Here is a 14,544-nt window from a genome sequence, read left to right on the forward strand (position 1 = left end):
TCAGTTCCTTGAATAGGCTGAATGCTCTTTCTCCCAACCTTGACTCATGCCAGTTTTCCCGCCAGCATATCTTCTCACTGTAGACTGGTTGCCACTTATCCCTGAGGTCTCAGTTATCACTTGCTCCAGGAAGCCCACCTTGCCTCCTTTAGGCTGGGTTATTCTTCCTGTATGTTCAGTAGCGCCCCCTAGTACCCATCAGAGAACTTACACCTCTGCATGGAGGTATCTCCCAACCACGCCTAAGCTTTGCAAGGAGGGAGCTCTTAGCTGGGCCATTCATCATCAGATCCCCAGCACCTAGTACAATGTCTGGCATGGATTAAGTGCTCAGAAAATATTTGTGTGAGGGAGGGAGGGAGGAGGAGAGGAAGATTATATAACTTGTTTATCAGAAATTTGCCACTCCCTAGGTTGTAGGATAAGGTGTGCCTCCTTAGCAGGTGGGGAGGCCTGCCTGCAGTATGTCCTGTGGTAGCAGTGATCTTAGTGGTCATGGAAGTGTGGTGGTGGAGGTGGCAGTCATAGTCATGAAGAGAAGACTAATGCCTCCACCAGTAACAGTACCACCATGTGGTATTTGTGGGCTACTTAGCACAGATTCTCAGATGCATCAGACCATTTAACTCATGCCCCCCAGTTCCCTGGCTCCAGATGCCCTGTGCAGCTCCACACTTTACAGGGTTAAGCCGTGCTTCCCTTCCTCCTGTTCCCACCTGTTAGAATCCCATGCCTCCTCCTCCTAGGCCAGCCCCAGCACTTTCAGGCTCCTTGTTCTAGTGCCTTCTTGTCCACGGGACCCCTTCTCTTCCCAGCTCCGGCCCTGGATTAGCATCTCCTTCCAACTCCAGGCAGAAAGGAACAGATCGCTCTGTGAAGAATGTTCTTGGAGCCCCTACCAATTCTCCACTTTGCCCTTGTACCCAGATGAGGCACATCCAACAGTGAGGGGAGTTGTTCCTAAGGAGGAAAAGCATCCCCCCAATAGCTCATGAGCATTTAAATAGAGTAAACAAGAACATTTTGTTGTTGGTGGTGGTGTTTTCGTTCAGCTCTCATTATGCCATTGCCAGCTCTTCAGAAGAGACGGAAAGGGGTCAAGTCCCCTTCTTCCAGCTTTTAATAAAGCATTGTGAGAGGAGGAAGGAACGGCTGTGGGAAAAGGGGTCAGAGTGGAGCTGGGAAGAGAATGAGTTTTCCAGATTTCATAATATTCATTTGTCTCCGGACATTGGCCTTCACGCCTTCACCGTCTCTGTGCACAGCACTCATAGTGTGGTGTGCAGAGGACCTGCTGAGCTGGGGTGCATGGCCCAGAGCCATGCCAGGGAGAGCTGTGTCCCTTTCCAGGGCTTCCCTACAAGGTGCCACAAAACTGGGTGATTAAGACAACAACAAGGAGTTCTCTCCCTGTTGTGGAGACTGGAAGCGCGGGGGCCATGTTCCCTCTGAGCCCCAGGGGAAGAATCAGCTCTCAACTCTTCCAGCTTCCAGTGGTGCTGGTGAGCCCTGGTGTCCTTGGCTTGTAGCTGCATCACTTCCATCTCTGTCTCCACTGTTAATGGCCTTCTTCCCTTCGTGCATGTGTAGGTATCTCCAAATTTCTTGCCCCTTGTAAGGACACCAGCCATTGGATTGAAGGCCCACTCTGACCCAGTAGGACCTCATCCTTACTTGATAACATCTGCAAAGACACTACAGCAGTCCCTCCTTATCCACAGTCAACCACATGGTCTGAAAATATTAAATGGAAAATTCCACAAACAATTCATAAGTGCTCAATTGCATGCCATTCTGAGTAGCATGGTGAAATCTCTCACCCTCCCACTCTGTTTGATCTGGGACATGAGTCAGCCCTTGGTCCAGCCTATCTACATGGTCTCGCTACCTGCCCTATATGAAATGACTGCAAAGGAAAAAACATAGTACATACAGGCGTCAGTGCTATCCGTGGTTTCAGACATCCCCTGGGGGTTTTGGAACACATCCCTTGTGGATAAGGGGGGACACCTGTACTTACAAATAAGGCCACAACCACAGGTACTGGGGCTTAGGGTTCCAACATGTCATTTGGGGAGCACAGTTGAACCCACAACATCAGCTTTGTAGGCGTATTCTTTCTTGCTTCCTGGGCATGGAGGGAATGAACCACAGAATTTTTGCATGTGTGCCTAGTGCCTAATACAGACCCCTGGGCTGTGGACACCCCTGGGCTGTGTTTGGGCTTCACTGTATTCACCCCGCCGTTACTGCAGATGTGATTTTCTTTCCTCTGCCTCTTGGACTTGGTTGCTTGTTTTCATGTCCTTAAGAGAATATTTCTGTTGTAATGGAACATTTCACCTGTAAGAGATGAGACCTTCTCACAACCAACAGAGACTCCCCAGGTGGCTGGAAATAGAACAAGGCTCCGTTTTTTTTGGCAAAAGAGGAAATACTTGAGGACCGTGGCTGGTGAGAGACATTGCCTTTTTAGACATCGCCAGTGCTGGGCTGAGGGGGTAAAAACAGATTTGGTGAAAAGTGGCCCGTGGTGCTCTGTCACCTTGGGGGGGGGCGGTCCTTGTGCATCTCCTGGCTGTTCTGGACACTCAGCATCTTGTGAGCTAATTGTGGCTGTGGAAGCTTTGTGGTCTGAAGCTGCAAGATCCCTCATACCAGAAGCACTTTCCTAAGAGCATGACAATGAGGCTGTGTGAAAAAGAAAGCTGGACGGTGCTCCGTTAGCTTCCGAGCACTCATGAGGATCCCTGGAAGTTTCAGGAAGCATTGTGTATCCAAGATGCTTTGTCCATGTGGGCTATAGCCCCAGGGAATGTTTTCCTTTGCTATTTTTTTCCTCTGGCCGATGTTCATGTGGAAATGTGACCTTTAATTCCTTAAAGATCCATCTCCCTGGAATTAATTACTCTTCTGAAGTCATAATCTTTCACGTAATATTTTCTGGTCATCTCAACTCCAAGTAAAGTGTTGTATGTCACAGGTGGGGGAAATGATTTGGGCTTTTTGCATGCCATTTGAGTGTAAGAGAAGAGAACCGCCGTGGTTGGAGGCAAAGACATGAGGGTGGTCAATGTCTGACATTGGAAGTGGACTGTGCTTGTTGTTTATGTCATCTGATTGAATTATTTCTCAAATAATAGAGGTACCTTCCAGGAGGCAAACATCTGATTCTCTTCTTGTGTATCTCCATTACCATGGACATTTCCCTAATGTTTATAAAGAGAAAAGCTGCAAATTCACATGAACCCCACAGGTTCTAAACATAACGGTTGATCACATGGGACCTGTTATCAGAACCATACTGTTCAAGGTTTCCCAGTGTAAGAAGCCAAGAAGACGGGAGCCATCACTTGCTGCTACTTGCCTGCTGTGGTTCACGCCTGCAGTCCCTCCCAGATGCCAGAACTACTTCAGGAAACACGTATGATGTGTTCTTGGAAGCTCCATTGGCAAACCGTCTGCAGAGCCTCTGTGCGGGTCTCTGCTGTGAGTTCCTCCTCTGGCCCCTGCAGAAACTGAGGGTCTCTGAAATGATTGGAGAAGGGAGGGGAAGGAGATGTGATACTCCCTCCTCCCTCCAGCCGCTTGAGACTGGCCAACCAGGGAAGTAGCAACCCTACTGGAATTGTTAAAACAGTCCATATTCATAGTTGCTAAACTTGACCTATGCGGTAAAATAACATGTTTTTCTGGAATGAGCAGCATGTTGTCAGCCTCTCCTAGATATAGTGGTGCGGACCACCCAGAGTGAGCGCTCACTTAATAGAACAAGCAGCCCATTTACTGATAGGCACCTTGTGGTTGAAAGATGGGAAAGAAGACTTGGATTGCACTTGCATTTATATTCTCTCATTTTCTTGTTCTATTAAATACGTCCAAACAAATTTAGTGTGTGGGAAGGAAGGAAACCTTAGCATGAGTAGTGAGGAAAATGCAGCATCGCTAAGCCAGTGGAGTTTGTTCAACACATTCCTGCCACTGTGTTGCAGAGGACATCGATGCCCAGTGACACATGAATGAGTTGCTCCTGGCCTTTGTCCTGGGTAGATGGCAGGGAGTGGCAGTGAGGGTGTGGAGAGCCTCTGCCCCTCCATCTGGGAAGGGGTCCAGGCTGAGCAGGGCTCCCCTGGCTCCAGCAGCTCCAAGGTCAGGGGTGTGTGATCTGTCACCCTCTTGCCCCTCCCTGCACTGGGCATGGTGACCCACAGGCCAGGCTGGAAAGCCGGCCTAGAACGTCTGGATGAAGGCAGACTTATTAGTATCCAAAAAGTCCATGGGTACCCAGTCACGCCCCCAAGGGGCAGGCTTTTCTAGTAAGGTTTAGGGAAGAGCATTCGTAGTGGTAAAGAGCTGGTGCATCTCCTTTGGCACATCACCAACTCGACGTGCCTCATCAGTTAAAGCATTTAGAATTTGGCACGTAATCAATACTTAATAAGTATTGGCTGTTACGTCTCTGTAGGTAAATTTACAGGGGCACTGCAGCATGAGAAGCTCTGTTGCTGGGCTCCATGCAGGCAAGCCCAAGGAGCCTGGCTGGTGTTCAGCAGGGTGTGCTCATGATTCATGTAACCCCTGGCCCTTCAGGCCTTGACAGTCCACTCTGGACATGATGCTCTGTCCTCGACAGTGACCAGCGTCCGGGCCCGTGGTATCTGATGAGCAGCATCTCCCTTCAGTAGCATCTCTGTGTACATCTCATGCTACTCCGATGTAGACAGCCATGCATGGGGTCTTTCAGCTGTCCTGGCAGCACTGCCTTTCAGGTCTGAGCAGGCCTGGGTATTTAGCACAGAGGTCTGAAGAGGTTCTGAGTCCATGGACTCAGCTGGAAAACCTGAATCCTAACCCAGGCAGCTGGTCTGCAGTAAAGATGGTTCATATTTATTGAGTGTGTACTATTTGCCAGCTGCTCTTCTGAGGGTTCTCCAAGTATGGGCTCGTGTACTCTTACAGCATTCCAATAAGATAGTTACTAATTTTATCCCATTTTTTAGAAGGGCAGAATGAGGCTCAGAAGTGTTAGTAAGCTGACCGAGGTCAAACAAAAGTGACAGCTGGTGTTCGAAGCTGAGTGTGTTACTTTGGTCCCATCCCATTAACCACTGGGGATATGAACTGCTATGGAATTGACACCAAAAGTGCCAAAAGCCGAAAGTGGCTTTTGATTGCATAGGATGCCTGCAGCCCTGCCCTCCCATGACGGATATTCAAGTGTTGCTGCTCTGAGGCCCACACTGCATTTCAGTGACATCTAATACCCATACATAGATGGAGGGCCACCATGCACTAAACCCCTGCCTGGACTCACCCTCTAGTAAAGGAGGGAGGCAAATGATCAGCAGCGTGGATCACATCCGTGCCCTCCTGGACGTGTGAATGGGGAATTGGAGACAGCACCAAAAAGGGAACAAAAAACAAACACTCCGTGGAGGGGGTACTTCTGAGCTACGTTTGGAAGAATAAATAGGAGTTCATTGAGTGTTTCAAGGTGGGGCATATAGGCAGAAGTAGTAGCATGCAAAGAACACAAGTATAAAACAGCAGGATTTTTTGTTAAGGTGGGGGTGCTGTAAGTACTTCAGTACAGGTAGAACGGTAAAATCAGGGAAATTCTGTGGGTGTTGAAACTGGAGAGACAGAAAGCAGGAGACACAGGGCCTGGTTTGCCGTGCCAGGGAACCGGACTACATCCCAGGACGATTTAATTTCATAGTGTTACAACAAAGTTGAAATCTCCAAACCCTGATGCATGTAGTAGTAGAACCATTTTCCCTGGTCTTATGGTTGTCGAAAGAAAGGATGACAAAAGTAAATAAGCTTCCCCATATGATGTGATATTGACTTTGTGCTACAAAGAATGTTGTTTTTAAATCTCTTCCACTCATTTCTCCAGTTTTTCATCAGCAGTTCCCTTTAGCAAAAGTTATTCTCAGATGCCAGGATAAGTGCTTTTGAGGGTTTTTGTTTTTGTTTTAATGTTTTTTTTTTAAGTGGCTTTTGATTGCATAAGACCATCATGTAGAGCTGTTTCCAGTAGAATCTTTATAGCAGGAATGGAGGCTAAGACTGATTATGTAATTGTTCCCTTAATCTATTCTCAGAACCTAACATGTTGCCAGCAGATGAAAAACCTAATGATCATGATGGCCTCTGAGTGTCTTTCCTGCTCATAGTTTCTGGCGCTATTGCTCTTGCATTGTTTACTGCAAAATAGAAATCAATGGTTTAAATGTGGCATGACTGCTCACCCAGCCCTGGCCACCCTGGACTCAGCTCTGTCTGCTCCCTCTTGCATGTGCAGCCCACAGCAAGCAGGTCTTGCAGGAGAAGGGGTGCAGGTGTACTCATTAGTGACCCTTGCTGGTGTCTCACCTGTTAATATTGGGATGAGGAGAGGCAGCCCACTTCTGCCATGCTGGGGTTGCATTTTGCAAGGAGAGCAGAATACCATCTGCCAGAGGAGGTGGTGGGAGCGTGCAAATACTGCTATGAATGCCATGAATGCTTAATTGCTATAGATTTTGTTTTTTAGTTTGAGTCTTTGCATTTAGTGTGTTTGTTGTTTGTTCTTTTTTTTATTTTTTAGAATAGTCCTTATCAGTGGCAGAAGATCCTTCTGTAGTATATTTTCAGTGCTGCCGTATCGCGACAGTACCCAAGTCGGGTATGTATATGCATGCATGCTTTGTAGTTCTCTGGGTGAAAAGTTCTCACACCAATGTACATAATGTGGCCATCCTTTCCATTTTCAAGAAGTTGCCTTGCTTTGATACTGCAAATTCAGTATTTGTACACTGGAATGATAAAAAGATGTTCCACTTTCTTTTCAGCCAGAAAGCTTCCTCGTTGTGTGTGTGCGTGTGTGTCCCATCCTATTGCCTGTTCTTTCTAAATCTACATTTTGTTACCTTATCCAATACTTGCTTTAGCAAGAACATTACGGGGCCCACCATATTCCACAGGGCCATGCCAACCTTTGGAAAAAAGGTAGGTCAAGGAAGAAATCAGAACAAACCCTGTGACCATTCCACCTCCTTGCATCTTGGGCTTGGGTTTGGAAACTGACCAGCAAGCTGGAGCTGCCACCACAGAGAAACATCAAAGCAAAAGGGTTCCAGGACCAGAGATTAGGTAACTAGCTACAGGCCAGAGGAATGCTTCCCTCTCTAGATCAACAAGCCCCTCCTTTTACTCTGAAAAAAAGTAAGTACCTGAGGGTCCGTCCTTGCAAAGCCTCCGCTCTTCATCGCCATCCCTGAACACCGTGTTCCTTCCTCCTTGTGCTCCTTTTGCCTTTTCATGTATCTGGTGTCTGTCATCAGGCTGCCACCGGTATCGAAGGCAGGACAGTTCACTGCGTAAGATGTCGAGCATCATGGGATGCTGGCTGTGGCGTCTGGTCATTGTGCCAGCCACACCACAGACATGTGACCACTGTCCCCAAGGAGGGCCGTATGGCCACTGGTGCTCATTCGCCATGTGTTCATCTTCCACCATCTCCATGAGCTCTACCCCAGGCCTTCCTGCTCACCATGACCTCCCCTTTCCCCTGTAGATCTGCTAAACTTACAGCCTATTCGATTCACCAAGGTCCTTAGCTGCACTCTTCATTGTCAGCTCCATGGGACAGAAAACACATCTATATTCATGGAATCCTGACTCAGTCATTGATGAGATGTGTGCCTTAAGGAGCGATAATCATGGCACTGTTTGTTAGGCACACACTTTGAGCTCGTCTTTTTCATTATTTACATCCTTACAGCCAAACCTTGCAAAGTAGGTGTTCTAGAAAAAGTAGCAGCAAATCCTGCAGCTCGGAGGTTTAAGGACCATCTAGTGGCCAGTGGGCTGCCCAGAGAGATGTTGTCGGGCAGCTCTCTTTGACTGACCTACCTGCTGTGGCCCCGGGTCTGGCTACATTGGAAGAGCAGGCTCATTCCTTGACAAAATTAGCTCATACCAGCTCATAGACCTGGTGTGACCCCAGAGGCCAGTTCATTCATCTTATTACAAGTAGTAGCCAAAGGGCCCAGAATGTTTGAGTGTGACCAGCCTGGGCATACACCTCCAGGGTGTCTGTATTATCAGTAGCAGGCTCTTTGCCAGCAGGTCCTCTCTTGGCCAGAGCTTGGATGGTACTGTGACATCAGCCTCGTTTCTCTGGGTTTCCCTGGCTGACCTCTCTGATTGACACATTCTTTCCTTAGCTCCATCTCATTCATTCATTTATTGAGTGCTTGTCATGTGACCAGGTGCCCGGGACAAAGGCAGAGAAGGATGGATTGGGTTCCTGTGCCCCTGAACAGCTTAGCAGGGGAGACACATTAAAATTACACACACAATTAACTACAACTTTTTTTTTCTTTTTTTCTTTTTTTTTTTGAGACAGAGTCTTGCTCTGTCACCCAGGCTGGAGTGCAGTGGCGCGATCTCGGCTCACTGCAAGCTCCGCCTCCCGGGTTCACGCCATTCTCCTGTCTCGGCCTCCTGAGTAGCTGGGACTGCAGGCGCCTGCCACCACGCCAGGCTAAATTTTTTGTATTTTTAGTAGAGACGGGGTTTCACCATGTTAGCCAGGATGGTCTTGATCTCCTGACCTTGTGATCTGCCCGCCTCGGCCTCCCAAAGTGCTGGGATTACAGGCGTGAGCCACCACTCCCGGCCAACTACAACTTTTAATGCATGCCGGAGATACCCAGTCAAGCAATCCTTGAATCTTCCTGGCTGAAGACTCATTCTGTTTCTTTAATTTGGCTTCTCCACACTTGTCTTTGAAGTGTCCATATTCGTTTTATTCTCCAAGGTCTGGGATAGAGTACCCCTCACTGTGGTACCCAAGTGCTCATCCCCATTTTGTAGATGACATCACTGATCCATCCTTAAGAGTTGAAATCTCAAACATCAACTTTGGGCCAGAATGGGGATTTAATCCCCAGTCTGTTCAGCCGTAAGTTTTTCCATGACCCACACTGGCAGACAGGCAAGATAAGTTCTGTATCTGCAGAAACCTTGCTGCGAAATGGAGCTTTTCTGGTATCTGCCTCCCAGAGGTTAACTGTAGCTCCCAGGAGTGAGTGGATCCAAGGTTTCCAGCATGGCACGTGGCATGCAGAGAAGTGCTAGGGCCCACTCAGCAAGGACCCCATATTTCTGACAGTAAAAAAGAATCATTGTGAAGAACTTGGGAGATTTAGAATTTTTATTACTTATTAGCTTCTGTGAACTTCCATTGGCTCCTCTGTAGAATGGGGAAGTTTCTACCTCACACCATTAACTTGAAGATAACGGCATTTCTGCAAAGCCAGTAGGAAGCTGTTTTAACTTAAATTACCCAGGAAGAGGGCACTCAGACCATCTCCATTGGACATCCTTGTGGATATGCGTGGCCCTCCACTCTTCAACATCTCAGGGAAATGCTAGGTGGCAGCCAGTTGGTGCTAGGAAACAGTGTCTGTTCATGCCTCGGTCTCCTTCTTGCTGCTTGGGAAGGCCTCCTGTGTTGCAGAAAGGGCCACTGCATAGGATATTCAGCAGATTTGGCTGCTGTGTTGGCCCTGGACAGAGAAGCAAAATGAGTGTGTGGGATCCCACCTTTTACATCCTAGGTGTGAACAGATTCAAATCCACTATTCCTCCAGATTTTATAGATGAGGAAACCAAGGTGCACAAGAGGGATTTTTTTGTTTTGTTTTTTGTTTTTGTTTGTTTTTGAGACAGGATTTTGCTTTGTTGCCCAGGCTGGAATGCAGTGGCACAAACATGGCTCACTGCAGTCTCGAACTCCTACGCTCAAGCCATCCACCCGCCTCAGTCTCCCAAGTAGCTAGGACTACAGTCGCGCGCCACCACACCCAGCTAATTTTTAAAATTTTTAGTAGAGATGAGATCTCGCCATGTTGCCCAGACTGGTCTTAAACTCCTGGACTCAAGTGACCCTCCTGCCTCGGCCTCCTAAAGTGTTGGGATTACAGGTGTAAGCCACTGTACCCAGCTAGAAGAGGATTTTTTTCTATAACAAAAAAATCTTCAGGTCCTTTGTCAGACCTAACAGAAAAGAACATGTTCGTTTCTGCAGCACAGTCTACCTCTGTACTCACCCAAGAAACTCTGAGCACAATTCCAAATATTGTGATGTAGCAGCAGGATTAAGAAGCAGAATGCTTTTTAAACTTTTCAATGAGCAGACATTGTATTTATAAACAACCCACTTAACCATAATTATGATTTTTAAATTTTTTTTTACTAATTGGGAAACAACTATGCTCAAATTAAAATGTACTAGTAAGTATATGCTAGTAAAAGTTTACTAGTAAATATACCAATAAATATATACACATACATATTTTAAACAACTTCAGTTCATGTGCATATTAACTAATGCCTTTCCACAGTGGAAAATTCCTTTACTTTTACGCTGAAGTTCTTTTTGTGACTGGGATGTAAGTCATAGAATTTCAGGGGTGGAAAGGCCTTCCTGCTTCGCAGCTGAGGCACAGTGGGGCGAAGCTCACCCACACACAGCCCCACACCTGGCAGAGTCAGCAACACCGGAATTTGGGACCCGGGCTGCCCCAGCCTGCCGGGCCATGCTTTCTGGCCTCCATGTTTCCATTGTACTCATGCACATGGACCCAGCCACATGGGCCTGATTATTCCAAACAAGCACAACACCCCCGCCACCCCACCGATTAAGGGGCTAATGTGCAGCTCCAACTTCATCACAAGAAAGTTCTAAAAACAGGAATCTCGTAGTTCATCTGCTGGGTACTTGAGCCTCCTTCCCATGGAAAGCATCTGTCGGCACGGCCTGATCTTTCTGGGTTTGTTTTCTGGCCACTTGTGCTGCACTCAGGCTTCCCAGCCCTGGCTCCCACATCCTCACTTGCCCTGGCTCCCACATCCTCACTTGCCCTGCCTCCCACATCCTCACTTGCCCTGCCTCCCACATCCTCACTTGCCCTGCCTCCCACCATGGCCTCCACATTTTGTTCTTGGCTTTAACTTGAACACTGATTGTGGATTCTGACATTAGTTGATCAGAGCAGACAGACCAACCTTAGGAGGGCTTTCTATAATACTATCTATTCATTCATTCTTTTATGCATTAGGTCACTTGTTCTGCTCCCAGCGAATTAAGGCCCTGATGGAGGCTGGGGAAGGGGTGTGGAGGAATGAGTTACCAATCCCAAGACAATGGAGGGTGGGCAGGGAGGCACTGGAGAACACTTGAGCTGCCCACAAATCCTGACCAACACCCACATTTATAGTAAATGTACAGTCTTAAGTAAAAGCAGGGTGTTTGCTATGTAAAGTTTCTTTATCCCCACCACCCCCCAAGTGCCTTGCCATACCAGCATGCCACCTATGTGGAGGTTTAGGGGCTACCATTGTACAGCAGAATTCACTCACCTGCAGCCTGGTGAGCACCTCCTGTGTGCTGGGCACTGCCATCCTGCCTTGGGTACGCTGGTGAAAGAGAAAATGTCTCTCTGTGTGTGGAGCCTACTCTCCGTGCCATCCCTCTGGTCCTCTGTCTCAGTAGGAGACGGGAATAAGCTAGTAAACCAATCATCAAACAAAATAGTAAAAACATTGAGTCCTAAGCAATGTCTGATTAGAGCAGAGGAAGGAGTTGGGTGAATTCAGATGGCAGGATCCGATGTAGTGCCCAGCGAAGGCGATTCTTCAGTTAGACTTGGAAGTGTGAGACCTTAGAGACATGAGAAAGGATATTGCATCCTCAGCGTTGACTTCTGAGGATGCCAGCGGATGATCCAGCTCCTCGTGAACTCTCAGGCAGGGCCTGCCCTATTGAGAGATTTAGTGATGCCTTATTCAAGCTGGAGTCCCATTTCCCAGCCACACTCAGCATCCAGACCACTGTAGTGAGGGGCAGGGGAGAGGGCTGGGGACAGGAGTGAGCTCTGACATATGGGCCCATCACTTAGCCCTCCTGAGTCTCAGACCCCTCATCTATAAAATGGGGATGTTTAACCATATACTACAAGGACCCTGTGAGTGCAAAAGGTTGTTCTCATTCTTGTCAGTGCTGCTGATGTAGAAGCAGTAAGTTGTGTTGAACAAGGAATTTATGAATGAAACACACTGTCCACACTCCCCATCTGTCAACAATCAGCAACTTCTCGAGCACCTACCTGAATATTAATATTCATTGAGTTTCTTAAAATTGAGACTTTTTTAAAATGGGCAGATCTGGTGGCTTCTTGCCACTGTATTGGGCACATTTTTTCTTGGTGTGGGCCACGAGGCTAGGGGCGTCATCAGCCTGGGCTTGGGAACACTGGAAAATGTGTGGGGTCGTTTTGCATGCCACCAGGTTTAGACCAAGCTGATAAGGGATCGGCCTCACAGTGATCTCTAGAGCTGCTGCTTGAAGCAGACTGCCCGAGTATCTAACAGCCACCGCAGTCTCCAGCATGCTGTTCCTTACCGTGATGTATGGGTGTGGATATTTGAGAGAAAAGCACATTTCTCTAGGATTAACGAAGGGTGCAGTCAAGCATGTGTGTGAATGTGATAAATAGAGGTAATAATAGAAACATCCTGAATAGTGCTTACAGTGTATGGCATCCCAGGCACTGGTCCATGTGCTTTATATACGCTCACTCGTTTCATCTGCCCAACAGCCTCATAAGGCAGGTGCCAGTATTACCATTTTACTTGAGGCTAGGGGCTGAGAAAGGCTTAGCAACTGCCCAAGTGGCAGTAGGTGGGGGCAGGCAGTGTGGCCGCAGATCTGCCCTGTTGTGTTTGCTGCTGTGGAGCCGGTTCAGCCCGGGAAGCTGGAATGCACACTTGAGAACCAAGTGTGTTTCCCTTCATGATTGCGCCTTTGGGGCTGGGCGTGCTGGCTCGGGACCAGTACAGGCAGGCAGCACTGGCTGACTGGTATGCATTTTGGTGAAGATGGAGCTCGGAGGTCAGAGCTCTCATAGGTGTGCCACACACGGGCTGCCCTCTGGGGACACCAGCTGCTGAGCTGATGGGTTGTAGCTTTCGGAAGGCTTTGGAGCTTGCTGGTTCACCCTGCAGACTTGGATGCTCCCAAGGCAAATACCAGACATCTCTGGGTGGAGTCTTAAGTGAAAAATAATCTGTGTAATTTCCCCATCTGGATATTTGTCGTCTTTAGAATAGGAAGGTGTGTGGAGTGTGTGGAGCTGGTGAAATTCTCCTGGTGTCTGTATGGTGTTGATGCACTAGCTCTCTGCAGAGGTGTGGGTGTTCCTGGCTCATGACCCTGAAGTGCTGCCAGCTCGAGTCTCCCTGGCACCTTTTCCCCGATACACCCAAGTTGCCCCCTGAGCACCTCCAGGAAGCCATTTAGGGAGCAGTAAGGGTCTTTCTCATGTCCTGATACCATACATGAAGAACGCTTCTCTTTGAGAAAGGGTGCAGCATTGTTGCATTAGAGGATTCCTAATCACAGTACCAGGCGTGTCTTCACTTCACAAAAGGATTTGTGGCAGGGCCACAGAGCTTTCTAAACTGCTCATAAAATATTGTTTGATTTACAGAGTTTGCTTGAATTCGATAGGAAATCATCTGCTAGATATAATGAGATGCTTCTGATAACTGTCTGTCTTCATGTTCTTTTACTTTAGGAATTCAAAGTCTTGCCTGCAGCATGAACCCCTAGTGGCTCTGAGAGACACAGAGGCGTGGAATAGAGGGTAGTATATGCTCAGTGTCCTGAGTTGCAGACATTGGAGTCCCCTCTGATGGTTGGGGTGTGGGGCTGTGGTTTTCAGGTACCTTACAGGATTTCCAGGACAGACAGAAACCAGCACAGACACCCAGGACCAACACAGTGAGGGCAACACAGCCAGGACCCACTTACAGCCATACCCTGGGGCTCTTCCCATGGAAGTGTTGTTGACGCTGCCATCTGGGGCCCCCACCTTAGGCTTGCCAGAAGTTCTGATCTCCCCAGGTGTTACTTCCACCTCCAGGTTTCCCATGAGTGCTGCCACTTAGCAGAACCTAGGCCCCCTGTGGGAGCCTGGAAAATGTAGTTTTTAACAGTTACCTGGGTATCATGAGCTAGTCTACGGTCTCTGCCACAGTGGTTCACCAAAAGATCTGCCTGTCCCGAAACTGAACCTGGGGAGACTGAAGAACCCCAGATCAAGGAGAACTCAAGCCCCTGATCCAAGCCTGGCCCAGGAGGGAGCCCTCAGGGAACCACGGGTCCCTAAGAAGCTTAGAAGGTGCCTTCCTTCCCCATAGGTGTGCTCCCGTTAAGGACAAGACAGTGTCTAGTGAGACTGCATAGATGTCCAAATGGATTTCCAAAGCCCAGGAGCACTGGATTCAGTCAGGCCTAACTTAAAACCTCCTTTGTGGTCCCCCAGACTTAACAGAAACAGGGCCCTTGAGGCTCTGGCCTTGGCGTTCCTCTCCAGCCCTCTCTCAGCACAGCTCCTCTCTCAGCCCTAGCAAGCTACCCATAGTTCCTTAACGCATCAGGCTCTCCTCACCTTTGGGGATACTCAGCCCTCCCTCCAGGCAGCTTTC

General features: G+C 48.2%; 1 protein-coding gene across 4 annotated transcripts in view; it reads left to right on the forward strand.

Annotated features, from left to right (window-relative positions):
• The window catches only part of CABLES1 (Cdk5 and Abl enzyme substrate 1), a 124,402-nt gene that overhangs the window by 71,620 nt on the left and 38,238 nt on the right, over window positions 1-14,544 (forward strand). For all 4 annotated transcript variants that reach the window (XM_016933439.3, XM_063795561.1, XM_054671990.2 and 1 more), the window contains one exon: window positions 6,593-6,670. In XM_016933439.3, the coding sequence (XP_016788928.1) occupies window positions 6,593-6,670 (78 nt within the window). The remainder of the gene's footprint in view (window positions 1-6,592; window positions 6,671-14,544) is intronic.

The sequence above is a fragment of the Pan troglodytes genome, chromosome 17 (genome assembly GCF_028858775.2).
Source record: "Pan troglodytes isolate AG18354 chromosome 17, NHGRI_mPanTro3-v2.0_pri, whole genome shotgun sequence".
Classification (NCBI taxonomy): Eukaryota; Metazoa; Chordata; class Mammalia; order Primates; family Hominidae; genus Pan; species Pan troglodytes.